General features: G+C 40.0%; 2 protein-coding genes and 2 long non-coding RNA genes across 6 annotated transcripts in view; 2 read left to right on the top strand and 2 right to left on the bottom strand.

Annotated features, from left to right (window-relative positions):
• Positions 1-521: 521 nt before the first annotated feature.
• On the top strand, positions 522-4,901 carry LOC124071108. 2 transcript variants are annotated; one of them, XR_006845287.1, is made up of 3 exons: positions 522-655; positions 4,479-4,605; positions 4,717-4,901. It is a non-coding gene; the product is annotated as an uncharacterized LOC124071108 (long non-coding RNA). The 2 variants fall into 2 exon arrangements; XR_006845286.1 differs by having other exon boundaries at positions 4,479-4,901.
• Positions 2,865-12,401, bottom strand: snx19a (sorting nexin 19a). Its single transcript, XM_046411543.1, has 12 exons — positions 12,134-12,401; positions 9,007-10,521; positions 8,772-8,910; positions 8,582-8,682; positions 8,383-8,502; positions 7,849-7,961; positions 7,426-7,516; positions 7,166-7,316; positions 6,790-6,913; positions 5,690-5,874; positions 5,503-5,590; positions 2,865-4,807 (listed from the first exon to the last, which is right to left on the bottom strand). Exons 2-12 carry the CDS (start codon positions 10,495-10,497, stop codon positions 4,678-4,680), a joined length of 2,733 nt encoding a protein of 910 aa, XP_046267499.1. The 5' UTR covers positions 10,498-10,521; positions 12,134-12,401; the 3' UTR covers positions 2,865-4,677.
• Positions 12,402-14,115: 1,714 nt separating this feature from the next.
• Positions 14,116-22,405, top strand: LOC124070209 (beta,beta-carotene 9',10'-oxygenase-like). 2 transcript variants are annotated; one of them, XM_046409871.1, is made up of 13 exons: positions 14,352-14,475; positions 14,568-14,704; positions 15,479-15,662; positions 15,769-15,980; positions 16,974-17,089; positions 17,587-17,689; positions 17,860-17,988; positions 18,074-18,234; positions 18,323-18,490; positions 18,722-18,859; positions 19,535-19,717; positions 20,501-20,611; positions 22,192-22,405. In XM_046409871.1, the coding sequence occupies exons 1-13, from the start codon at positions 14,450-14,452 to the stop codon at positions 22,306-22,308; spliced, it is 1,785 nt and encodes a 594-aa protein (XP_046265827.1). In that variant the 5' UTR covers positions 14,352-14,449; the 3' UTR covers positions 22,309-22,405. The 2 variants fall into 2 exon arrangements, with proteins under 2 accessions (XP_046265828.1, XP_046265827.1); XM_046409872.1 differs by lacking the exons at positions 14,352-14,475; positions 14,568-14,704 and adding an exon at positions 14,116-14,254.
• Positions 15,547-26,873, bottom strand: part of LOC124070210 — a 29,539-nt gene continuing 18,212 nt past the window's right edge. Inside the window, exons 3-6 of the long non-coding RNA XR_006845158.1 lie at positions 18,692-20,619; positions 16,897-16,964; positions 15,839-15,989; positions 15,547-15,687 (exon numbers count right to left, since the gene is read on the bottom strand). This is a non-coding gene — a long non-coding RNA (uncharacterized LOC124070210). The remainder of the gene's footprint in view (positions 15,688-15,838; positions 15,990-16,896; positions 16,965-18,691; positions 20,620-26,873) is intronic.

The raw sequence follows: 26,873 nt of genomic DNA, 5'->3' as shown, positions 1-26,873 counted from the left end.
AATCAATATAATGTAATATATAATAAATTTAAGTGAATAAATGAATCAAGAAATCTACTAATAATCACTGCAATAAGCTTTAATTATGCTGACCCACTGGAGCCTCTTGATGAACTCTTGAGGAACTTGTCAAGAGGTCAGGAGTCATTAGAAGTAGACAGTTAGCAGAACAGAGAGTGACTGATCATTTGACTCAGACAGTTGTCCCGAGGTGGAGTCGGGAAGGAGGTCAACATCACCCTTTTCACTCTTCCTAACCCCGAGCCATCATGTTTCTCACTCTGCATATCACAAGGGAATTCTTAAATCTCATCAAACATCAGACTCAGACGAGTCCTCTCACTGCACAGTTGTCCACCTCTTTGTCCACTCTCTCACTATTTCTCCTCTTTGACCTTAACTACTGGCCGAACAGTCAAATAAAAGAGGGCAGGGGTGGAGTACTGGATGGAGGATTGCAATTGGATAGTCTTGTTGCAATTGAAACATGTTGTTATTTTCCAGAAAACGTGGTCATCTGTGTTTTTCCAGTCTAAGTAGATGGAAGTAGGGCACTGAGGCGGGGTGTCAGAGTTCCTTAAAGGCATCACTGCACATCTGTACTGTGCAGCAGCGGACGCACCACTAACAGGAACCAGATTCACTTCATCTAAAGGTCAGATGCTAGAATCGCCGGCTGGGCACGCTTAAATCAGAAGATGTTGGTTCGTTTTTGTGTCATACTCAGTTTTTTTCAAATATTAGAATTGTTCTGTGAGAAGGAAAATAGACGTTAACCTCAAAAATCAAATGTAGCACATACACATTCCTCAGCTGGTGATAATGCTCTGCTCTGAGTAATCCCTACATCTGGGAGTGTGTGCACAAATGTGCATGTACATTCATCTTTACAAGATGGAATTCCCCCAAAAACCTTACCTAATGATACTGCAGCTGCTGGTCTACTTTGGTTGGACTGTCAGCATTGTGGTTTAAAGGTGGGACTTGTGGTCAACCAGCAGTGTGTTACTTCTGGCTGGTATCCTATATACACTTGTACACAACATCTGTTGTTTGGCAACAAAAAGAGTCATCAGGGGTCTGGTCCATCATCATCATCATCATCATGTTGACAGTACATGTCTCTTGGCATGAGAGCTCCAGTGATGTGGGACACTGTGACGACTGCTTCAAAAGCTTTTTACTTAATTATCAAATATCTATAGCAAGAAACAAAATCGTTTATGGCCTGAATACAGATAGTGTGATTAAATAGGATGCATTAACATCTGTCAGGATCAAGTGACACACCCAGTAACATCCAGGTATTTCTGCATCATTTATATAAGCACTACAGCAGTGCTAACAATCTAACAGTGACAATGCTAACATGCTAATTCCAAGATACCACCTTCAGCATTTGTGGTGCTAGCATGCTAACATTTGCTAATTAGCACCAAAACAAAAAGCTATTGCTTTTCAGCTTTGCAGCCGTGTAGTTATAAACCATTTGGCCTGATGATGTTGTTACAGGAAAAGTCAAACAATCATCAAAAGGGGGACATGGATGCCTGTTTCAGTCTGGAGCAAAGTGATGAAACCTTAACACCTACATCGTACCCTTGGCAACACTGCTAACATGGCTAAAAGATTCATTCCTCTCTCTTTGATATCATGATGTTTCAAGGCCTTAAACTTTAACTTTCACTGTGTTTTATTCCTATTACAGGGAATATTAAGCTTAAGCAGCTATGTGGTTCCTATGCTATCATGGCGATTTGTGCAAAGACTAAAGTTTACATCAAGTGAAATGTAAGCATCTCAGCTGAGCTAAGGTTTTAGACTCATAACAATACAATTTTTATAGATCAGTGATCAAAAAGGGACTGGTCTTGGAGACTAGAAAATTCTTTTTTTGTAAAATATACGATATTTGAATACACTTTTAAGTAAATAATAAATCCCAAAATACAACTGAAATGAGTGACTGAATCTGTCAGTAGAAGCTAATAAATTTGAGACTAGCATTCTGGGATAAGTGAGAATTCACAGAGGTGGTCCCATTGTGATACTTGTGATGCAGCAGCTGGTTTGATTTGAGATGTATGGAACAACCATCAATGCAGCTTGAGCATTTTATCTCCTCTGGTTGTCAGTGAAGTCATGAGACAGGAGGTGGGAGGCTGCTTGTGTCTGTCCATGAGAAAGGAAGTGAGTTGAGATCATATTCATGAAGTCTTTAAGAACTGCACGTGGAAACAAAGGAAGCACATTCAAACAGTGACGTCTGACACAAGCCTGTATATGTGAACAACAGGATCAGGAAAACAGCAAAATTAGATGCTGTTTAGATTGTGGTGTGTTGTCGGGTACTCCTGTTAGGCCGTGGCATCTTAAAGCTTCAAAAAAGTAGGATTTGGTGCAGAACTATTCTGTGATTCTATTTCATTGTAACCATATCAGCTCTCATTGAATTTATCTTAAAGTGACCTACTGATTTTGGCAAAAGCATCAGTTTTCATTCAGCACTTTTTGGGACCTGCAAAAAAACAAAATAATGAATTTCATTTTGAAGATGAGAGAAACGTGACTGATTTGATTCATGTCTCTGCAACAGCTCATATTTACAATATCTGTTCTACACGCTGGGGTACAGAAACCAGAGCATACTTATTAGCTATTAGCAAAGTTCAGTCTTTTTAAAAGTTACATCCCAGTTTTTGTCTGCTTCTTCAGGGCTTCACGGCTACCTGTTCCTCAGAGTGGACGATGAACTGTACACTTGAAGTTTTGCTGCTGCACATGTGGCACAAAGGCGAGAAAAATTGAGAAAATTTGATTTGAATTAATTTTGAGCAAACCTTTGTCAAAGGAATAATTGTCTCCATATTTTGTGGTTCAAAGTGTTTTCATGTTAAACTGAGTTATGTTGCCATATGGAAACACTTCATACATGCTAGTGATTTTGTTCCACATTAATAATTCAGGCAGCAGGATGTTAATCTGTCACGCTATTATTGCTCATCAAAGAGATTATCTGTGAAGATGTGAGTATTTTTCAAAGGCTGCTCAGGATCATAAGATCATGGGAAGACTATAACACTGCCTGCACTCACTTTTGTTAAGTCGCTTTTTATTAATGAGGTTTCAGTCTGGGATCTTAGGTGAATCAGTGAGAGTAGACAAAGTCGAATCTTAAACCCTTTTCACACAGAGCTAATTTATTATGGCTTTATGGTTAATTTATTCCTTCAAGGACAATCAGTTGTTGAAAACATTACTGCCAAAACAAACTCTTTTTGTGACTATACTTGTTTAAAGTAGCTTTCACATTAAAGCTACACTATGCAAAAGACAAAATACGTACTCTAATAAAGACCTCCATATGTATGGGAACATAAAGTAAAGGTGCACTGTACCGAACTGTCTGACTGAATTGTCTTTTTAGAACCAGATATTCTAAGCATGTCCTTTAAGAGCAGTCATTGTGTTAAGTCTCCTTTAAATCCAACTTTAAACCTAAAGCTAAAAGTTACAAGCAGCCGTCATGGGTCTGATCTTGTCAGAGGGTATAAGCTGAACCAGACTCAGCTTTAGCCTAAATGGTAAAATCTTGTGTGAAACATGGTTAACTGAAACAAAACCAAATGCGTATTTCTCAACAACGAGAGCATGTGAGCACAAACGCTGAGCTACATCTGTTCATTGAAACTTGAACAGGTGGAAAATAATCAGATGGAAACTCAGAAGTAAACACCTACACCTCCACTAATAAAACAGCTTTGGCAGTAGTGGAGGAATTAACATAAAATGCCACAACGGCTGTCTTCATGAAATTTCCACACACCCCTGCATTCCACACCTTTACTGATTCAGCGCACACGCGTTTGAATCAGCACATTGAAGTTTCCCACAGATCCTTATCAAAGCTGTCTATGGAACTGACCAGATAGAACTTAAGCCCCTTCTTCACACAGATGGTTTCCCTGAAGGCTGACACACTGTTCCCCTGAAGGCACTAATTGCATACCAATCGTCAAGGAAAGGGAAATAAAGGATGAAAGCCTCATATAAAATATTTATTAAAAGATGCCTGTGTATTTTGTATCTAAACAGTTCAACTCATGAACTGATAAATTAGAAATATCATAAAAACATCATATTTCACAGACATACACCAGTGTAATGTCACCAGACTCTATGGAAATCCTGTGCAACATCTGTAACAAGACTTTAATGAAATAATAATAATAATAAAAAAAGATAAATATTTGCAGATCTAGATGGCCTAATTGTCTATTTAATACAGTTTTTTTATTGTGTGTGATAGATTTTATTGAGCCAATTGCACATATGATATTTCATTTAATATGTGGACCAGTCAATGTAACCAATTCAATTTGTATGCTGATATGGACTCCACAACTGTTTCTCTGTGATGCTCTGAAGTGTTCAGAAATATACAGAAATATTTCTCGTCTGTCTCATTTTAATTACAGATTCCTGAAGCCACGTGACTCAGATGTGACCACACATAGGCGGACGACAAGCGTTTTATACCACTGAGCAGTCAGGCAGTGACTGCTGCATCATCCTGTGAAGTCTCGTGACGACGGACCAATATGAGTACATCACAGTGCACACATAATCTGCGAGTTATCCACCAGTTGCTTAACTGTGAGTGCTGTCATACGCTGATCAAAAGTGAGGACTGTCTCTCTCCGTGTCTTTGGACAGGCTCTGCAGCAGGGAGCTCTGGAAGGCCTCGTCACACGACTCAGGGATCAGAAACTCCAGCAGCAGGTCACAGATGCAGTAGATCAGATGCCTGCACATCATCACACAAATGACAGACTGACTTCAATTGTCATTAATGAAGATGCTTGTATGGATCATATCAACAATGAAAATGATTAAACACAGCAGATGTATTCATTTCCAATATCAGACCAATCCAGGTGATGTCTGCACTGTGCCAACAGGAACTCTCAGCAGCCAAATCAGTAGGACTTTTCATGAGACGAATGTGCCAAAATATAAACAACATATTGTAAACATGTTATAACATATTTTTACCTCATGATTCATAATTGAACTCTGACACTGTGGGACTTAACAGCAGACAGGAAAGTGAGCGGACAAAGCCGTGGCCTAGAGGTTGGAGAAGTGGCTTGTGATCAGAAGGTGGTTGCTGGGTCGATTCCCCCACCAGACGAGCAGGAAAAATTTGAGTGTGGTGGAGTGATAATGTCCCCACCCCCCATTAGCCGGCTGATGTTCCCTTGAGCAAGGCACTTAACCCCCAATATATGCTCCTCGGGTGCTTGATGCAGCCCACTGCATCCTGTGTGTGTTTCACTGCATGTTGCATGTTGCATGTGTGTGTGTTTCAATCAGTGATGGGTTAAATGCAGACAAGTAATTTCCCATCTTGGGATTAATAAAGTAACTTCAATATGTTACTGTTTAGGGTATTACAGATATGAGGACTGTGCTTACTGAACGGTTTGGTTTTTGACTTACTTGTTTATCTGATGGTCCTGTAAAGACTCCAGCATAGTCTCCAAGCTCAGTCTGTACTTCTCACTTCCCAGCATGTCAGTGATGAGCTCTGCTGAGGCACAAATAATGAAACAAGCCAAAAAGGACACCATAGCTTCAAAAGGCTTGCAAACCAAAAGGCTACATTCTGAATCGAGCTGCTACGTACCTGGGAGCAGCTGCATTAGACAGTCCAGACATTGCTCTTTGGTTTCCTCTTGTTCTGCCGCACTACGCTCTGGCCGTGGCTGAGCGGGCAACGTGCCACCTGGCCATACGGCTTCCTGCAGCACTTGTAAGTAAATCACCCAACAGGGGGCACTGGTAAGGTGGGCAACTCCCACATCCAACCATCTGAGACAGAATCAGTGGTTTAATCTAAGAGTGTTCGTCTTTGCATGAATGTCTGATTAACTAGGCAACAGACATTACGTATCAGAAACATGTGAAAATAAATGCATATACATGCAAAAATGAGAGAGAGAGTGAAAAACGTGCATGCAATGTGAAACAAACGGCAACAAGCTTTCTGAAATCTTCATAAATCATCGCAGGGGCGTGAGCATTATTTATGGACATGTTTAGTGATCCTTAAAACTCCCAGAGGCATATGTCAAGTCTAAAAATTGAGGTCAGCCTAATCGGTTAATGACAGCAGAACACTTGAGATTAGACAAGCACAGTTCCCACAGACTGTGTGGTAAAAACAAGCCCACTGGGAACTTTAGATTCCCAGTAAAGCATAAACATTGCATCAAATCTGAAATAATGTCACGCAGCTCCCATGTATCAAAAACCTCATAGTGCCTCATAGCTTCTCCTTACACTAGAAAAGAAGCCAGCGTCTGGATGTTCAGCTGTACGAAGGAAAAACAGTTGAATGTCATCTGCCAGCAAATTAGGTCAACAGTTGTATGGTTTCATTGCCTGAGTCCAGACGTTCGAGTCCACCCACACCACCTAGCTGACTGATTTGGATTACGTTAGATGATATGGAAACTGTGTTACAATTCTGTCTGATATCAGGCAGATATTTTCAACTAGTATCAACTGCAGTAAACCTTTAACTGCTGTGTCATGGCTTGGCTTTGTTGTAAAGGATGAATGAGTGAATCAATCAAACAATCTCTATACAACATGAAACTCAGGTATTTACTGACTGTAAATGGATAATTAAGAATAAAAAGCCTCCATGATCATAATGATAAATATGGGATTACATGTTATCAAAAAAAATGCAACCACACAGAAGCAGAAAGAAACTCCTACCTCTCAATGAAGGTACCAAAGAGCAGTCTGATTGTCTTCTGTATGTTTTCTGTGCACAGCCAACTCCACTGGTCCTTCATCAGCAGACACAAAATGTTCAGCGCAACATCTGCCACAGCTGTGTCTGCAACACACAGAAAGACAATGGGACATTTAAAACCACACACGACATACTACACAGACAGAACATATCAACGTGGAAAGTGACTACTAGGTATACTCAACAAATGGGGAAAAAAAGTGGAGGTTTGCTGCACCCAAGTGGTGATGCTCTGTCACTGCATGTTGATTCTCTAGGACAGTGACGACATAGTGCAGCACTTCCATACTGACATTATGGATAAAACTAAGAGAAGACTGGTATGTAAATATCGACCTGCCCCATGAGCTTTCCCTGATGTCTTCTTGTCTCTGCCGGGCAGCTCACAGCTCTGCTTGACTGTCTTTTTCCTGTTTGATCCACATAAAAGCCTTTCCTGCTCTCTGACAAAGGTCTCCAGGCCAGACAGTGTCATGCCATTGAGGACCTAAAGAGCCATAATGAGCAAAGCAAATATGTCAGTCGTGTCCAGTATCCATTTCAAACACACAATTGTCAGTCAGAGATGGCAAATAGAGTATGGAACTGTAACTTACAGCGCTGCCTTCACTAAAACAGTATGTCACTTTGGGATGTAGGTCAGGTATATTGAGAGATGGGGAAATTTTGCTTGGGAACATAAGCCTCCTGATGGATAAAACACAAAACCAGAAATGCCCCATTACTGTAAAGAAACATAGCACAAATCATTTTTAAAAATACCAGAGAAGCAAGGTCATTTGGTGTGTTTGATGGTGTTTTCCTTAGTAATTTACTGTTGAATTGATTGTTGTGAGACAAAAACCAAGTCTCACAATTCAAGATACAATTCAAGAGTCTTTATTGTCATTATGCAAGCATAACGAAATTTTGTAAAGATTCTCGGCTCAAATGCACACATATAAATAGCAGCAAAAATTTAAAATGCACACTTAAAATGAGCTTGGAACAAGGGCATTAGACTAATAGAGAGATCTCACCTATACTTTCTGTTGTCCATTGTTCTTCCATCAGCCTCCAAGTCCTCTGTTGGACTGAGGGGCTCAGGATGAGGGAAAGCTGTCTTCAAGGTGTCTAAAGCGTTTTCCATCATCTTCAATGGCAAGTAAATCGGAGAAGATAGATAGGATAGTTAAATTCCCCTTTTTCAAAAAAATACCCAAGAAAATACATCACACCTTTCACTGAATCTATAGCGCTGAGTAAGTTTTAGAGGTCATGGTAGGTTGATTATGTTACTTTAGGACAGAGCCAGGCTTACTGTTCCCCCTGCTTCCAGAGTGTATGCTAAGCTACATATTTAACATAGAGTCATGAGTGTGATATAAATCCTCTCAACTGCCTCTCAGTAAGAAAGAGAATAAGGGTATTACACAAAATGTTGACCAGACTAGATTTATCTTGATTGTGTTCATTTGTCAAAGAAATGCTTACTGATCACATTAAATTTTTTTTTTATTATTACAATCACATTCTACCTTCACAAGATCTGCAGTGTGTAGACTATTTCTCACCTTATCAATTCTAGACTTGGCAAAAGGCTTTCTGCCAAAATATGTGCAAGCATCAGAGTTGAGAGCCAGGAACTCCTGCATGTCTTCACTGTTGGATGTCTCGGGAATGTTGCTTAATTGCTACAAATTAAATAAATCAGTAAATCAATAAAGTTACAGAACCATAGAAATCAGTTCATTACTGAAATTATGAACCTACTTTAAGGAATGTATCCAGCTGACTTTTACGTGCTTCCACCTTGTCGCTGTCCATATTGCCAAATGGGAGGTCAGGGAACATCTTCTTTGGGCCTTTGACATCTGAAATCCATGACATTGACTTGCAATCATGCCTCTGTCTTTGTATACTAAAATTCAATGGTCAGTTAAAGAAGAACATCATTACTTACTCTTGATTACTTTCTTGACTTCAGGCTTCTCCTCTAAACGTGTTTGCAAGTTGAGGAACTCGCTGTATCTCCGGTTGATAGTGTGACAGGACGCAGGTTGCAGAGTGCCACCGCTTTCAGCGTCAGCCACTGTCTCAAACTGTAGGAGAGAAAGTAGTGAGTAATGTGTGATCAACAATAATAAAGATCCATCAAATGTCCATCAAACATGAGAGGCAGTAGGACAAGGTGTTACCTTCACGGTGTAGAGAGTATAGGGATGTACGCCTGTGCCACGCTGCTCCATGGCAGTGACAGTACCAGAAATTTGCACATTCTGGATGTTCATAGAAGCAGCTTGGGTGCTGGGGGCATCAAAGCTGCAGGAGGTTAGACAAAGTTTTCTTGGAGGACAAGTTGGGGATTTGTCTTGGACTATGTCAGCTGGCCACTGAGAGTCCTCAGGCACCACCACTTTTGGCCCGAGATTTTTCAAAGGGCCGAAGCAGCCGAAATCCTCATCATCCTTTAAAGTGATAACATTGCAGAATTTTGCTTGAGGACCACAGTCACAGAATCCTCCTTTAAGATCATCTTCAGAGTCTGACTGAATTAGAGAGTCAAGTGAAATCATTTTGGACTGTGGTGAGCGGGACAAATGGCCAGATGCGAGTGAACAGCAGTTCACTTTGCATGGTGTGAGCAAACCTCCATGGCAGCTTTCGAATTTCCCAGCAGACGTCAGGCTAACCATGCTGTTTTGTGGGGAATCCCTCTCACAGAGTGTACTCTGGCTCTGTAGGTCATCAAGGTCAGAGGAGCTTTTACTTGTGATGCCAGCTTGGTCAGAAGAAGATAGAGACCTGCATGTGGTCCAGGACTCCTGCTGGATCTGACACTGGTATAGTTCAACTGCTGGGAGCTCATCCACATTGACTTCCTGTGGTTCTCTGGACCTTGTGATTACATCTACAATGGTCTGGTTGAGCCAGTCAGGATCAGATACCCTGCTTATGAGTGGCAACAGCACATTGCAAGTGATGAGTTCTGTAACCATGTAACCTCCGGTCCTGGTTTCCATCTGTGGGTATGGAACAAGCACATGTAAGACAAGGTTAACTAGAGCTCTTGAGTAGCTGAGCTCAGCAGCTGCACTGCTCACAGCTGGGTGAGGGGTGTCTACTTCACTGTAGAGCTGCCAGAGGCTAATGCTCTCCTTTTGTGTTGACTGTATCTGTTTTGCTGTCATGTAGCTCTGCAGGTGGAAGCCATACAGCTCCAGCAGCCGTTGAACCAGTGCTTTTCTGTCCACTTGCCGTGCACGTTCCTTCAGCTCCATCACCGAGTCCAACATTGAATTACGCACCGCACGTTCAAACTCCCCCTCCACCTCTGGCAGCAGAGTGCGATACCATGAGGACACAAAGTCACGCACTGCTTTGTGGACAGCACTGTGGATTTCATGGTTCAACCTCCACTCATGTTCAGGTGAACAGAGAGGTGGTTTAACGTCGCCAAGAGGCAAAAAGTGTTCTAAGTGGAGAAGGCTGTTGGCATCCAGTACAGCACGGGACCCGAGCCAACCCCCGAGAACCACCAAGAGACTGGTGAAGATGCAGAGGAGCCAAACGTTCACAAGGAGATGGAAGAGGAGAAGCCATGCCAACAGTGCCCCGAGCCCTAACAGTCTCCGCTGCCCGAGTAACTCTGGCAAAGTCCAGTGATTAGAGCTCTTTGTGGAAGGCATTACAGTCAGTGGGTCAACTTTTCCCTGTAAAAAAAGAAAATGATATAGCTTGTTATATAGCAAGCAACAAGGACAAGAAAATGGTGTTTTGGATCGCTTACTTTATTTCATTAATAAACTCTAAATAACCAAGCATGGCTTAAATCCTCACATGATAAATAAATTGATTACGGCTGCAACAACGAGATATTTTCATTAGTGATTGATCAGTTTTTTTGTTTTATCACTTAAGTGATTAAATGGAGAAAAATAGAAAATCTTAGAAAAAAAGTGAAAAATTGGATCCATCTTAGTTTCCAAGCTGTCACCTTGTTTTGTCTAACCAACTGTAAAAACAAATCTTAAGGTATTCAATATCCCAACAACAGAAAAGCTTTAACCAGAGAAAGGAATTCATCACTAATCAAAAATAATATATTTTTGGCTACTGTATGTTTGAACTTGACTGGCGACCAGTCCAGGGTGTACCCCGCCTCTCGCCTGTAGTCAGCTGGGATAGGCTCCAGCACCCCCCGCGACTCTGACGGATAAGGTATAGAAAATGGATGGATGGATGAATGTATGTTTGAACCGAGATAGTTAGCTTCTTTATTCTGTACTATACAATTCCAACATTATTTATGTCTAATCAAATCTAGTCTAATATGTTAGTAGGAAACAACTCAGCTTATGTTTCAATACTACTCCTCCTCTAATGTGTGTTATCATAAAATGAAGTTTGAACAAAATATAAACATGTACAGTAGAGTTTGGGCTGAAGTGACAGGGACAGAAAACCATCCAACATGACATTAACCATATAAAATATTAGGGTACATGGTATATTTTACAAAGTAGTAAAATAACGGCATTAAAAATGTGGTGCGTCACCATCAACACAGCTAACGTCATCCTTCATCTGTCCGAGGGGGACTTGTTGCCACGGCAACTTGTAAACTTCAGCGGACAATCATTCCTCTGCTGCCTGTTTGAGCACGAGCTGCAGCATTAAAGCTAACTGACTTCCTGCCCCTTTCTCTAATTCTTTGACTAAACGTTTAGAAAAACGCGTCAAAGCTATTTAGGCCTACACATTTACTGTAGTTTACAACTGAGGTCACAGACAGGACTAATACTGCGGTCAAGCCAGCCTGCGATTCCAAAACGCGGTCAAGCCAGCCTCCCCAATGTTTTCGAGTGCCTCCGTATATGAGACACTATGGTAATAGCGAGTTCGAACCGATTTCACAATAAAAGCAGTGTCCGAGAAACCAGGAAAAATTACATTCAATCATTAATAAAATAAAATAAATATAATAACTGAATAAATGAATGAACGAATAAATAAATCAAGATAAATAAAATATTAAAAACAATAAAATTAGTCAAAATATCGTCAAATTTGTTCTCTGAATTCAGAGTGCAATTAAAAGAAAACGCTCTGTTACCAGTGACCAATTTCACTTCAGCATCATAGCAGGCCACCCCAGGGTGTCACACAATAAGTTTCGGAAAATTCTGATGTAGCATTTCAAAATAAAGCTAATGTACACTTAGAATACGCAGCTAGCCAACTGACATGGGACTGCAGTTATTCGGATTTTTTTTTTTTTATCCCGGTTGTAAAAACAATTACATTAAGTAAGACAGACATTACCTGAAAGGTTGTAGGAGCTTGACAACAAGAATGCAGGCTGTATAGGCTGTCCTCCTCCCGTGGGACATTGCTTTAATCCTTCAACAAAGATTATCTGGATCAGTCCGCAAGTCAAGATAGACACACATGGCCCATATGGACAGCTAACTAGCTGCTAGTTGTCCACTTGATCTGCCGACGAGCAAACCGCCCATATGCTCACAGAGCAGTACAGCTCGTCTCAAACATGTACTGTAGCTGTAACATAGAAGTGTTTAATGTTCGATAGCACCACACAGAGTTTCATAAATGAATGAACGAATGAATGAATACATCAGGGAAAGCTAAAATAAATACAGAAATGAATTAATACATCAATTCAAATTTTTTAAAATAAATTTCTATGTATTTATTTGTGCATTTATTTTATGTATCTGTATTCTATGAAAGTACACTATATATACAAAAGTACTGGGGCACCTGATCATTATGACATTGCATGCTAAATGCACAGACGGCTTCGCAGTTGTAACAGCTTCCACTCTTCTGGGAAGGTTTTCCACAAGATTTTGCAGTGTTTCTGTGGGAATGTTTGCCCACTCATGCAGTAGAGCAGCAGAAGAGTGGGGGCAGTTGCAACACTTTCTGCATTTGGTTCAGTTTCTCACAGACTGTTTGTATTGGAAAGACAAAACTTCGTAACATGTGTATATATGACTATGTACACATTACAGTAACATCTGACATATGTTCATATATGTTCTTTATTAATCCATGGAATTGTAATTTTGTTATGTGATAGCAAGCTTTTACATGAATGTTGTGATAAGCAGCACTTGCAACAGCTTGCTGGGCCTGTTGCAACATGTTGCATCTGTCCCTGCAATGACAGCCATGATAAAACTTGCTAGCTTGCAGGCTTCTAGCTAATGGGTTTGACACATGCTAGCTATACCTGTTGGAAGCTATAAAAATGCTTCTTCAAGCACACAATTTATATTTAACAAAAACTCTGATGATGGAAAAAAAGTATTTTTTGCAGGGGGAATGGTGGCATGTGGCTGCTTTGTTACAGGGAGCAGAAGGGGCTAACTGAGCATGTACTGTATGAATATCATCACTGTAGCTTGTTCCTTGCCGGAGGAATAATGTTGAAACTGTCCCCACTCTCCTCCATTTGTGAGGTCAGGCACTGATGTTGGACCAAAAGGCCTGGCTCACAGTTTCTGTTCCACTTCATCCCAAAGGTGCTCAGTGGGGTGGAGGTCAGGACTCTGTGTGGGCCAGTCGAGATCTTCCGCACCAAACTCATCCAACCATGTCTTTATGGAGCTTTGCTTTGTGTTAATTAGAAACACGTAGCCTATTCACTGAATTATTTATTTCAGCATTTATTAATATCATACTTCCTTAAAAAAATTATATTGTAATTGTATTGTTGAACAATCTAAAATGTGACTGTATATCATCATCAATAGAAATAAAAAATAAAATTTTCTTTACTGCATTTGGTAGGAATATATGCAAATATATTTTTACACCATTACATTTATTTCATGTCTTTATGCATTAGTATCATCACAGACTGAGCACTGATACAACATAGAAATCACCTGATAAATTATATTATAAAAGGTCAAGGTATTCAGCAGAAAATAAATTAGCACCAGGTTTACTGACTGCCAACGTTAAAGTGATTAACACATTAATGCATCAGTAATTATAAGTAAAGTCTGCATAATGAGTATTTTCACATCTGATTCAGAGGGCATGTTTTGATGTCAGAACTGTTGTATTTTTACTTCACTAAGGGTGTGACTGCAGGGCTTTCACTTGCACACTAGCAAAGTAAAATACCTGAATACTTCCACCACCACTAGTGGTTACCAGAATGTAAGAGTGTGTCGTGGTAAATGTGCTTTATTTATTATACAACACAACGGAAAAGTAAACACCGAGCACCCCTGTGCGTGCATCCGGTCCCCATACTGTATTGCGTAAGCGGGTTATATAATCGCAGGGCTGCTTGTGCCACCCTGCCCGCAGTTTTTGGTCCAGCAGGACGCGGAGGCTGAACAGAGCAGGAGCGACATCCACCCAAGTTGTTCACCGACATGTCTCCCGTCAAGCTCCACAGTTCAGGTAAGCCTCCTCCATTTTGTGGTTGCGGAAGTGTACAGAGAAAACCGAAGTGCCTGTTCACCTGCTGATGGTTTAGCTTGCGCATTTACTGCAGGCAGCGACTGACAGTGAAAATACGACAGATCACAACATGTCTTAAAGCACCTGTGCAGTCTGCAGCCTTCAGCATACAGCACTCTGTAGTCCTCGGCTTGCATGAAATGGAGAAGACAAGCAAAAGGGTGAGGGATCCCTCATAGTAGTATACACATATTCATAGTATACACAATTACGATGACATAAAGTAGACACTTATTGTAAAACCTAATTGAAGAGGAGCAGCCGGATATGAGGATCAGAACCAGACCACCTCCTCTCCAGGACAGAAACCTCGAAGAAGGACAAGCCACATAAACCCAAAAAAGGACACGCTGTTCCTACAGAGAAGAAATGGCAGAGAGGGGGAGAGAGGTACAATGTGGAGGAGGAGAGTGTGTGTGTATGTGTGTGTGTGGGTAGGGCAGTGCTCATCTTTGAAGAGAGACACATGTGTAGTAGTAACATTTTTAATTGTCATGTTATTTTTAAATTCAGGAATGCACTAAAGGCTACATGTGAATGTAAATTGCATGTGCATTTACATTACATGTAAATTAAAGCACCATGTATATTACATGAGAAATACTTTACATCCAGTTTGTACTAAAGATGAATTGCTTTTAAGTACAAGGCACTCTGGCTTAGTACTGAGCTAATTTTGATTTATGGCTTCAGTCCATGGCAACAGTGGAGCTGACTGTTAACAATAATTGAAGTCACATTGCATGCTGGAATTTGTAGGTCAAGTTGAGAGCAGCAGAAAAGAGCCGTCAACATATATTAAACGCTGTTGTTGTGTCAGAAGAGCACAAAGTTACTGTGACAGAGCTGAGAGCTGACTGAACAGCACTGCAACAAGCTGCGTGTTTACTGCTGCTTCTCTGCAAATGCGTGAACCAAATGATTAAATGGTGGAGTTTCATTCAGCTTTTCAATGACATGGTGCATGGTAATATACAAATTAAATGGGCATACTTTATCTAAGCATATCTTAAGAGAGAAGTGCTGTGTGCCCCTGCCCTAGCAAGTGTGTTATTCAAAAGTATGACTATTATATTAAAATTCACACAATTCCTGAGCTTAACTTTGATTGGAAATTTTCTGTCCTTTCGCAACCTGAGGTATTAAACTATGTGTTCCTTACAGACGATACCAAGCCTGTTGCTAAGGACTGCATGATGAAGGGACTGGAGACCATTGCGCCTCTGGTCCGCTCTGTAGAGGAGACTCCTGAGCCAATGTCCACTGAGGTTCAAGGCAACATTCCCTTCTGGATCAATGGCAACCTCCTCCGTAACGGCCCAGGGAAGTTTGAGTTTGGAAACTCACAGTGAGTTCAGAGATGTCTCAACACGCTGCCGTATAACACAAATGGAAAAAAAAAAAGTTTTCAAAATGAATATGACTGAACCTTTTATTTCTGGATTTCACCACAGCTTCAACCACTGGTTTGATGGGATGGCTATGTTACACCAGTTCAAGATCAGCAAAGGCCAAGTGACATACATGAGTCGTTTCCTGGAGAGCGACGCCTACAAGAAGAACAGCGAACGGGATCGCATCGTGATGTCAGAGTTTGGAACCCTTGCCATGCCAGACCCCTGTAAAAACTTCTTCCAGCGCTTCCTGTCTCGCTTTGAGATGATGGGTGAGGAGACTGAGAGACAGAATAAAGTAGAACTGGGTGACAAAGATTACAAACAAAGATTTTTTATATATCATATTATATTTATATTTATATATATTTATATATATTATATATATATATATATAGTTCTAAGATATAAATGAAGGAACACAACACAAATTTTATGACACAGGGGGGAGCAGCTGGGTGATTTGCAAAGGAGTAGCAGAGCCAGAATTCAGATCAAAACCAGTTTTTTCAGTTTTGTTTGTCTAAACTCTGTTTCACCATATCTGTGGTGAGCAGGTAGTGTTTTAACCCTCCTGTTATGTTACGGGTCAATTTGACCCGTGTTAAAGTTTGGAGACCAAGAAAAAATAGTTACAAGTATTTTTTCAGTATCAAACTTCTTCTGCTTGCCTTAATTAGAGTAATCAACATATAACATGAAAATGGTTCATCTCACATATTTGCAACCACCCCCCGCATGTTTGTATCACATGGATACTGTTCGGGTCAGTTTGACCCGGCAGTCAAATTGGAGGTAAAAGGGTGTCAGAAAAGTGAAACTCAAAGTGGTGAAACATTAAAAAACATTGAACATGTATTTTTTTTAAATGAAAAACTAAATTATCCTAATTGAACCATTATTTGTGAGAGATAAGGAACACCATTACACTAAATATTGACAAAATAGTTAGTAATGGAGTTTGTAATTAAATAGTAACAGTTTTTTTTTCAGCCTTCTTTTGGATAATAAAATATGCACAGTCATGGTCAAATTGACATGGGAACATCATTGCTGTTACTGACAAATTAACACAACAGGAGGGTATTAACTCTGTATACACAAGCTACAGAGAGGGCAGCAGACATTTCCTAAATGTTTCACATTTCTACTGTGTAACTACAAGCTGCAATTTGTGGGCTGGCTTACCAAGATTTCTGTTAAAGGTGAAATACTTTCATCCATTTTGAAAGGCCTCAGTAATCCTGTGTTGTTCTCTGTTGTAGAGCCCACAGACAATGCAAGTGTGAGCTTTGTGAAATACAAAGGTGACTATTTTGTCAGCACGGAGACAAATTTCATGCACAAAGTGAACCCAGAGAACCTGGAAACATTGGAAAAGGTAAAATCAGATGTGGCATGGAGTAACACGTGTTAATATTATTACTAACTTCATCAGTTAAATGCAACATATAGACATACACTATATAGACAAAGGTATTGGGACACCTTACCATTACACCAATCGGAGCATTACTGACATTGCATTCTCAATACATAGACATTAATATGGAGTTGGTTCCTCATCTTCAGCTGTAGCAGCTTCCACTCTTCTGGGAAGGCTTTCACAAGATTTTGGAACAATTCTGTTCAAACCTTTGCCCATCCAGGCAGCAAAGCAATTGTAAGGTCTGTTAATGCTGAAGCATTAAGATTTCCCTGCACTGGAAGTAAGGGGCCAAGCCCAACCCCTGAAAAACAGCTCCATACCACACGAGAAGTGTGTCCCAATACTTTTGCACATATAGTGTATTTTCTGTCTTTTCTTTTTCTGTCTGTTGTCCAGTTATTTCAGCAGCATCAACACCGATTCTGCTCATTCCCCACCATGTTTTGTAGGTGGACTGGAGCAAGTTCATTGCTGTAAATGGAGCCACTGCACACCCACACTATGATCCTGATGGCACCACCTACAATATGGGCAACTCCTATGGAAGCAAAGGTTAACCCACAATAAGCTTTACATGAATCAAAAGTTTAATTATTTGTTTCCCTTATGATAAAAAAAATTAAATTTAGATAATTTAATATCTGGTATTGCTCCCTCATATCTCATATTTTGTCTAAGAAATGTCAGAGCAAATGTGTGTAAAAGCTAGGTTATTATTCCAGGAGCCCTGTACAACATCATCAGAGTACCTCCTGAGAAGACAGAAGCCACAGACACCCTACAAGGTGCCAAAATACTCTGTTCTATTGTGCCTAAAGACAAGTCCCATCCCTCCTACTATCACAGCTTTGGTAAGCCAGCATTCGTCAGTGATTCTGTATCTGTTCACACTGCTGCCTTCAGCTACAAAGCTCAGTAATACCCTTCTGCTTCCAGCCATGTCTGAGAACTACGTGGTGTTCATTGAGCAGCCAATTAAGATGGACCTACTGAAGATAGTCACTTGCAAACTGAGGGGGAGGGCTTTGAGTGAGGGTATCTACTGGGATCCCAAGCAGGAAACTGTCTTCCATCTGATAGACAAGCATACAGGCGAGGTGAGATTTGACTGTGATGGTTAGGGGTGAGGATTTATTTACTCCTAAAACAGGAACGCTTCATCTAGTCATATATTGTGTATCACAGGTCAGTTCGGTGAAGTACCACACCAAAGCCATCTCCACCTTCCATCAGATCAACGCTTTCGAGGAGGACGGGTTTTTGATGCTTGACATGTGCTGCTCAGACAACGGCCAAGCCATCAACAACTATCTTATCCAGAACTTACGCAAGTCCGGAGATGCACTGGACGAGGTCAGGATATAATCTTTTGTGGACCTGCCAAAGGAAAACTCTGCCCTCAGATACTTCGTTATACATGATCAGAGCATTTCATAGTTTACGTTGTTTTCATGTTTACTGTTGCAGTTTACATTTCTCACATTTTTTAAGTCTTGTTGCACCACAAGACAACAAACATACCATAAGAGAAGAATCCCTAAAATGCATACATACTGGATTGCTCCTCTGTTGCGTCTATTCCAGGTGTACAACACCATGTGCAGGGCTTTCCCTCGGCGCTTCGTTCTGCCCCTTGATGTGACCAGTGAAACCCCAACAGGCCAGAACCTGAACACCCGTCCCTCCAGTAAGGCAACGTGTGTCAAAATCAGCAAAGATAAGGTGAGCTGGCAAAAGGAAAAGGTGATGTATTTTGCTCTGGGGAGTAAATCTAATCACTTACTTTCCACCACTAGAACTGAATCGGTCCAGACACTGAAATTTGTCGTAGAATGTGAAAAACACACCTGATTACATACCACAAAAAAACCTCCTCAACATGTAACAGTAATGGAATTGTTAAATATAAATAAAATATAATAATTAAAGTGTGAGATTTGGGGCATTTATTTTAATAGTTATAGAATTCAATATATATATATATATATATATATACACAATTACAACAGTTCATTTCCTCATATTCTTTAATAATACTATCACTACTATGACCCAAAAATGTTTCACAGTCATTTAGAATACAGTCCCAGAGGTACAACTTCAGTCATTTTTACCTCCCCAAATTTTTAACCATCTTTTCTGATGTTTTAGAACCAATTCAGTTGATGAATTTCAGGTCATCAGGTTTCAGATTTTCAGATTACAACATCCAGCCCATCATAGAAACTATTAAGTTATAACATTAAAGTCAAAAAACACAAACTCCTCCCCATTCACATGAGCATCTCAAAGCTAATGCCCAATGAAATCGTGAGAGACTTGACTGCATGGCCACAGTAAAAAAAACTCTTTTGTCTCTCATTGACAACAGACATTTGATCCTCTCTTTGTCAACAGCTGTTCTGCCAACACGAGGATCTCCATGGAGATGACCTCCATGAGTACGGTGGCCTGGAGTTCCCTCAGATCAACTACGGCAGATGTAATGCGCGACCGTACCGTTATTTTTATGGCTGTGGCTTCAGACACCTGGTGGGAGATTCTCTGCTCAAGATGGACCTGAAGGACAAGACGCTCAAGGTATGTGTGTGGGTGTGTGTTTATTTGTCACTAAATAGAACTTAGTTTGTGTAGAAGAACATCTGGCACAATGCTATATCGTAAGTTAGAAATTTTATGCTAAAACTGCGATCAATCACACAATAATATTTTACTCATTAAGGAACGGATGTAGAATTCAGCACATCTGTTTGTGACACTGCAGATGTCAGTATGAACAGCTGCTACCGCTGTTGATTCAGTGAGGTATAAAATTAGCCAAAAACACATTTTTGGCAGAATTCATTGCCATCCCCTTATTCCTTCTTGTTCTTATTGTTCTATCTTGCACAATGTATGTATCACATGGATCACCACATCTAGTCAGTGTACAGTAATGGTAACATACAAACATTAAAGGAATTGTTCAACATTTTGGGAAATCTGCTTTTTAAGTGCTGAGTTTTAGACAAGGAGATGCATACCACTGTCAGATAGTGGTGTCCTGTATAGAAGGCCAGAGCCACAGTGGTTAAATTTAGCTTAGCACTGAGACTGGAGGGTAACAAAATCCACCCAGCAGCACCTCTTAAGCTTACTACATAGCACGTTATACTCTTACTCTCAGCAAGAAAGATACTAAGCTTAATACCAAACCAAGTAAAAAAAAAAGATTATTCCTTCTATACGATGCAAAATATAAAGAACACTGTACACCAACACTGTGTCCTTCTCAGAAGAGGTAATAAATGCAATAATCTAATGAAACCCTGAAGCACTAAGCCTCACTGAACATGATATTCTTGTCCTTGTGTGTCACCTCAGGTCTGGTACCAGAAGGGTTTCTTCCCGTCAGAGCCCGTGTTTGTGCCGTCGCCTGATGCCGTGGAGGAGGATGATGGTGTCATCCTCTCTGTGGTTCTCACCCCCTCGCAGGTAAGACTCTGAAGAGTAAAGACAGACATGAATTTCGAGCAACACAGGGTTCCTTAAATCGACCTGCGCTCGGTTCATTTTGTCTTCCAAGTGTGAGTGTTCAATATTAATGAGAGTGAAGAGCAGAGTCATAAATATTCATAGATCAATTTACACAGAATTAATTTTGATAGTTCAAAGTTATCACATTACAAACAGAAAAAAAAAACTTTCTGAAGCACAAAAGCACAATGACAGAACTCTGGCCATCTAATATGAACAATATTTGGTATAAAGTCTGCAGAGAGAAGAGGATTACAGTTTTGTTTGTTTGAAAACTGGAGGAGAAACAAATGTTACTTAGAGTTTGTAACTAATATAAACTAAATTAAATCGTTTTCAGACGTTTCTGGACATCTGGAATGTAATTAAAGCAAATACACATACATAAGCCACAAGAGAATAACATTAATCATCTGAACCCAATGCAACGTTCTGTGCGGAAACCCTGGGTTCTGGCAATCATGTGGATGTTCTTTGACGCACACCATCTACCTAAACGTCGCAGACCAAATACAGCCCCACCCCTTCACAATGGCAAGGGCTCTTTCTGCCAGCAGCAGCCCCCCCCCCCCCAGCTGGGCACTGTACCCCATTACATTTTGAAAACAGCTCAGGAATGTCTCAAGGACCACAACAACGGCCTGCAGATCCCACAGATCCTGACCTGATTGAAAATCTGTGGGATGCACCAGAATAAGCCGAATCCACCCTCCCACCTTCAATGCACAGGACCAAAAGGATCCAACATTCATAACATACCCCCAGGGGTCCTGTGTCCCTTCCCCTCACAGGTCAGAGCTGTTTTGGCAGCACAAGGGGGAAAATATCAAGAAGGGGTTTTAATGTTGCGGCTGATCAGTGTAAGTTAGTTTTATACATTGCAGACTTTTAACTGGAAATCAAATCCTGTTATTTCTATTTTAAGAGGCATGTAGAAGAGTGTGAAACATCTTAAGGTGTTGTTGTTGTGCTCCGCCCTGACAGCATGCCGAGGAGCCAGAATCTAAATTGTGCTGCAGCGTAATGTTAATTTTCTTCCTTCTGTTTCTGTAAAGCACATCAAGTCAAGTAAGTTTATTTATACAGCACCTTTCAAGGGCCACAAATGTTACAAAGTGTTTCACAATAAATGACAAAACAAGCAAATGAGACAGAAATGAAATGTAGACTTGAAGTAGATGTTGAAGGAGAATTAGGGTTAAAATTAAACTGTGTCGTGACCAGCAGCAGGCTGTCAGTCAGCACTGTGGAGGATACGATATTGTGGGAGATTAAATGTTCTACATTGATTTATTTGAAATATTCACTTATTTATCTGGGTTGGTTTTACAGCTCTGTGGCCTTCTGCACTCATGCACAATTCAAAAGGTGTTTTGATCCTTGAGGGCAATCAGAGCTGCTCTACTAAAGAAACATAGCTCTGAAGCACAGAGCAGGTGCTTTGGAAGCTGACGGCAGTTTGATGGTGGTGTTTTCATGTACTGTTACTGACATTATTCGGATAAGAATAACTCTAAGTGGTTAACTTTTCTCTCCAGGATAAGGGAACATTCCTCCTGGTTTTGGATGCCAAGACATTTGAAGAGCTGGGAAGAGCCAACGTGCCTGTGAACATGGCTTATGGCTTCCATGGTACCTTCAACACCGCTGCATAAGCCTGTTACAAATACTAAACAAAGTGTTACCTTCACCACTATATTCTTGATGGTACTGAGTTACTGCTGAAATAATCCAAAAAACGCTGAAGATGCATGCAATGTTCTGTTACTGACTAAATGCTGATGAAGTACTCACACACACACTTAATAAACCCAAAGATTCTCATACTATTATTATAAATTCTATATTCTATCTGCCTTAAATTGACATGCTGTACTCAGGACAGGACTTTAAATGAATTGTTGTAAGACAGGCATCCAGCCTGTGGTTTCCAGGTAAATACATTTTTTTATGTTTTTTTTTTAATATTTTTTACAGGTTGGGTAGCCTTTGTACACTCTTTTTATCAATTAAATTTGTACTGCTTTAAAATGTGTCAAGTGTTGTCTGTGCATCCTACACACAAACAGTCAAGATAATGTTCAAAAATTCACTCAAAAAAACAGTTTCACATGCAGGAATTTATTAGCAGCTTTATTATTTATATTGCATCAATAGATTATACAGAAAAGGAAAAAAGAATTGACAGCGAAATATTTCTGGAAGCACCAGTTATTTCTAGATGGGTTTTTACAGATATATTTTGTAATTTTGCCAGTAATTTTTTTTTAATTTGCAAATGTCATATTGGGCCACAGAGATCAGATTTAAAATCCCAGCAAAGACCTGCTTCCTGTTTTTCACAGGCTTCCCTCGTTCAACTTTCCTCTCACATCCTTCGCTATTTGTCACTGAATTATAATTTTCTGAAATGATGATCTAATTGCTTAATCTTTTCTTTCCCCCACAGTCTCAACAGAAAAAGGGAATTTACATCCAATTTCACACTATTTTAAAGTCAGATTTGTCTTACAAAAATGATGTGTGAAATTTCAATGTTAAACACTGGGTCTCATTATTAACACTGTCACAGGCTAATTGTCAAATCCCAACTGAGGCACTGAGAGAAGGCTAACCAGCTGTGCAGCAGATGATAATCAGCGTAAATATTTATCAGTAAATGTTTTTATTCTGAACTGGGGATATAAATACATTTATTATAATAATGTGTAAATGTGTATTAGAAGGATTTAAATGTACACAATACACATTTAAATCCTGTCTATTTAAACTAATACATGAAGTAAGTATGGCCACAATTCATATAAATATATCAAACACAAGCTACATCGATAATAAGAGTTCCTAGAGTTTAAGTCTGTGGAAACCACTTCACTGGCTGGAGAAAATCCTCTGAGGATATGAAAAAATATCTTTCGCTAATAACTAAACAGAGGACTGATACAAATACAACAGAGTGACCACTGCTTTTTAAGAGCCGAGAGATTTACACTTTTCAGTCCAGTGCTGAACGTGTTTAATTTGAAAACACCAAAGCGATGAAATCGTGTGCTAAATAGCTGAGAGTTTTGTCTACTGTGAGAAATTCACATATCATCCACTAGAGGTCAGCATGTCATGCCATTTCAGACACAGACAGTCATACTCTAAATCTGCAGAGTCAGGACCTGAGCTCACGACCTGACCAGTATTTGTTGATAAAAATGTCAAGGAAGGAAAGAGAAAGTGTCACATGGTGCTTTGTGTTGTGCTTATGAGCAACAGGAGGACCTTGGCTTGTGAGCAGCAACAATAAAACTTCTTCCTCTAGTGACTGTGTTGGACTCTGTATTGTAGCTGTCATGAACGGCAGCACTTTGCTTTCAGCTGTACGACTGTGAATCTTAACGGATCCATTTCCTGCTCCCATACAACTGTTTCAACAAAGGGGTAACGTCTCTGAGTGACGCGGACTCAGCACGACCACGCCAGCTACAAGGGGGATCACGCCTGTGACCTTCTGACAATTAGACGGTCCTGCCCTGCCACTTCAAAAAAACATACAACAAACACTGGAGAAGCCTGGCGTTGAACCACAGGCATTGAACCAAGTCTGTGACCTTGACAACTGCATTTACAGGACACTTGAGACAGAGCGTCTCAACTGGATAAGACGAAAAAGACACAAGATGCAAGGAAAAAAAATAGATCAGTTCTGTGCAAGAGTGAACTGGAGGAGGCAGATTTAAGAACAAATCTTGATTCTACAACAACAACAACAACAAAATAAGATTTGGAACAGATCAATAGTGAAACAATGGACTGACTAACTCCAGCTTGCTAATTCACTTTTTAGGCTGCGTGTGTGGCCACGATGAACAGATGTGCATTTCCATAGAGGACCGAACAAAAGGGAAAAGAAAAAAAAAAACTCTTTGTGAGTTCCTGACAGCCGATTAAAGCAACAGGAGCCAAATTCTTGAAAGGAAACCTCGAAATCTAACAATTTTCTCTCACCAGTTTAAGTTTTGAAAGTTTCAGGAGTGCTTTCAGAGTACAGAACATGCGTTATTGATGGGTTAGAACTAGGACTGCAGATGGTACATTATGTTGGAACAAAATGTGACTGTATGCTTGTCTGAAACTTTAAAACAGTCCCTCAAGTACTCATCCATAACCTCTGTGGGTGTGTTAATCTCTACACTGAAGCTGCACAACCAGTACATTCATGTACTGATATAGTTTGTACATCCAAAGTACCAAATCACAAATAATTACAGTAACAAATTAGAGTTTTGATGTGATTTTACATTGATCCACTTCAGCTGAACAGCTCATTGAACAGAAATCCACCAGCTGCTTCTCTATTTGATTTAATCTGAAAAGTGAAGAGCTGACAGCCATGTTCCTTCTAGCAAATCTGGAAGCAAACAAATACCTCTTATTATCAGTTCTAAATAACTTATTTTTCATGTCATCTATGCCAAGAGAAGTACATTTGTTTTTCAACAAACATCAGACAAAAAATATTATTTGAAACTGTATCCTGAAATCAGTTTGGTCACTTACAAACACGTACCAGGCAGCAACTTTTCATATCACCGTTCAGCACAGACTGACTGTGTTACGGGGAGTGGGCTGTGTGACAGTAGTTTGGTAATATCTACTGAGGCAGTCACGGACCCTCAGCAGCTCATCTCTGTGCTGAATAGTAGTTTGTGATCAGTTGTGGCGTTTGAAGCACCTTTTATTTTTAGCCTGTTTCTTCTTCGTGATATGAATAGCTCTGAAAGCTGCTGCTGCCTTTTGTGTAAACTCAAGACACGTTTAAAGTCAGACGCCACTGAGGGAATCTGTGCTGCCACAGTCACAGGGGCCCTCTGGAGACGTATTATGGTGAAATTAATTTATACTTTTAATATCGGCATAGTAACTACAGCAATCATTGCATGTAGGAAGGCAGAAGAAAAAGTGCTACTTCACAGTTCAGCTCTGGTGAAAAGTGATTTTATAATTAAATATAAACTAAAATCATTTGGCTCTTTAGCTGCTAAATGCTCCACTACGTTCACCAGCTGATTGCTAACATCTGTCTTTGATTTGATGCTGGGCAGGTAGTGTGCAGTCATATTTTTTGAGCTTTTTCAACAGGAAACAGCTGGATCCTGCATTTGTAAATACTGATAAAAGTGTGAGTGGAACCAAAACAGTAAAGCTGGGGCCTGGAAACAAAACATCGAAGATGCTAAACGGCTTAAACAAATAGACTCAGTAATAGACTCATAGAGTCAGCTCAGTCTCTAATAAACCAGAAAATGACAAAAAGAAACCATTAGAAATTTAATTAACTTACAGTAAACATAAGCATGTGCCAAATCTGGCCCTCTGTCAAAATTATTTACCATCCCATTGTAATTTGATATTTTTCAAAAGTGTTATTTGGCCCTGCACACCCACACAGGTGATTTCACTTATTCTGGCTGATTAGACTTGCTCAGGGTGATGGTAGATGGAGCTAAAATGGGAATTGTGTGAGGTACCTACAGGCAATTATCAAAGAAAGAAAGAAAGAACGAAGATACTGGTGTAATATATGAAATACAAGTAAAAATTAAAAATACAAATACATCTGACTGACATGTTGTGACACACAGAAGTTGCACACAAGATAATTAATGTTTAAGTTCTAATCGTTCAAAGTGAAAACACCTGTATAGCTGTAACAGGGGTGTGTTGAAAATCTACTGTGCATACAATAATCTAAATTCAAGAAACATTTGAACTTGGGGGGGTAAAATACATCAGTTTATAGCAAGCAAAAGTATACTGTGCCCCTTCCTGCATACAGCTATTTAACAGCAGAGACCAAGTCCACAGTACGATTTAACCAGAAGTGATTGTATTTAGCAGACACAAATCAAGCAGTTTTGTTATTTAGAAGATACAGATATAGTTTAGATAGTTAAGATTATAGTTCAGAGAGACAAGCTTTGAGAGAGAATTTGAGAGAGAATAAAACTAACTGAAGCAAAAACATGTCATCTCAAAAGTAAAACTTGCAAACAAAAGATTTGTATTTCAGTAAACTGTTGGTCTTTTGCTTTTTTTGATATTATGTTCTTTGTTTACAATTCTGTCTGCTCCCTTCTCACTCAGCAGACTTTAACTGTCAGTTTTGTTCTTTTGTTCTTTTGCTGCCAGTTCTCATTCTCGTAGGCGGGTTTCTTTTCGGGGGCTCGTC

The sequence above is a fragment of the Scatophagus argus genome, chromosome 14 (genome assembly GCF_020382885.2).
Source record: "Scatophagus argus isolate fScaArg1 chromosome 14, fScaArg1.pri, whole genome shotgun sequence".
NCBI classification, from domain to species: Eukaryota; Metazoa; Chordata; class Actinopteri; family Scatophagidae; genus Scatophagus; species Scatophagus argus.
This window is presented reverse-complemented; position numbering and strand designations above follow the sequence as displayed.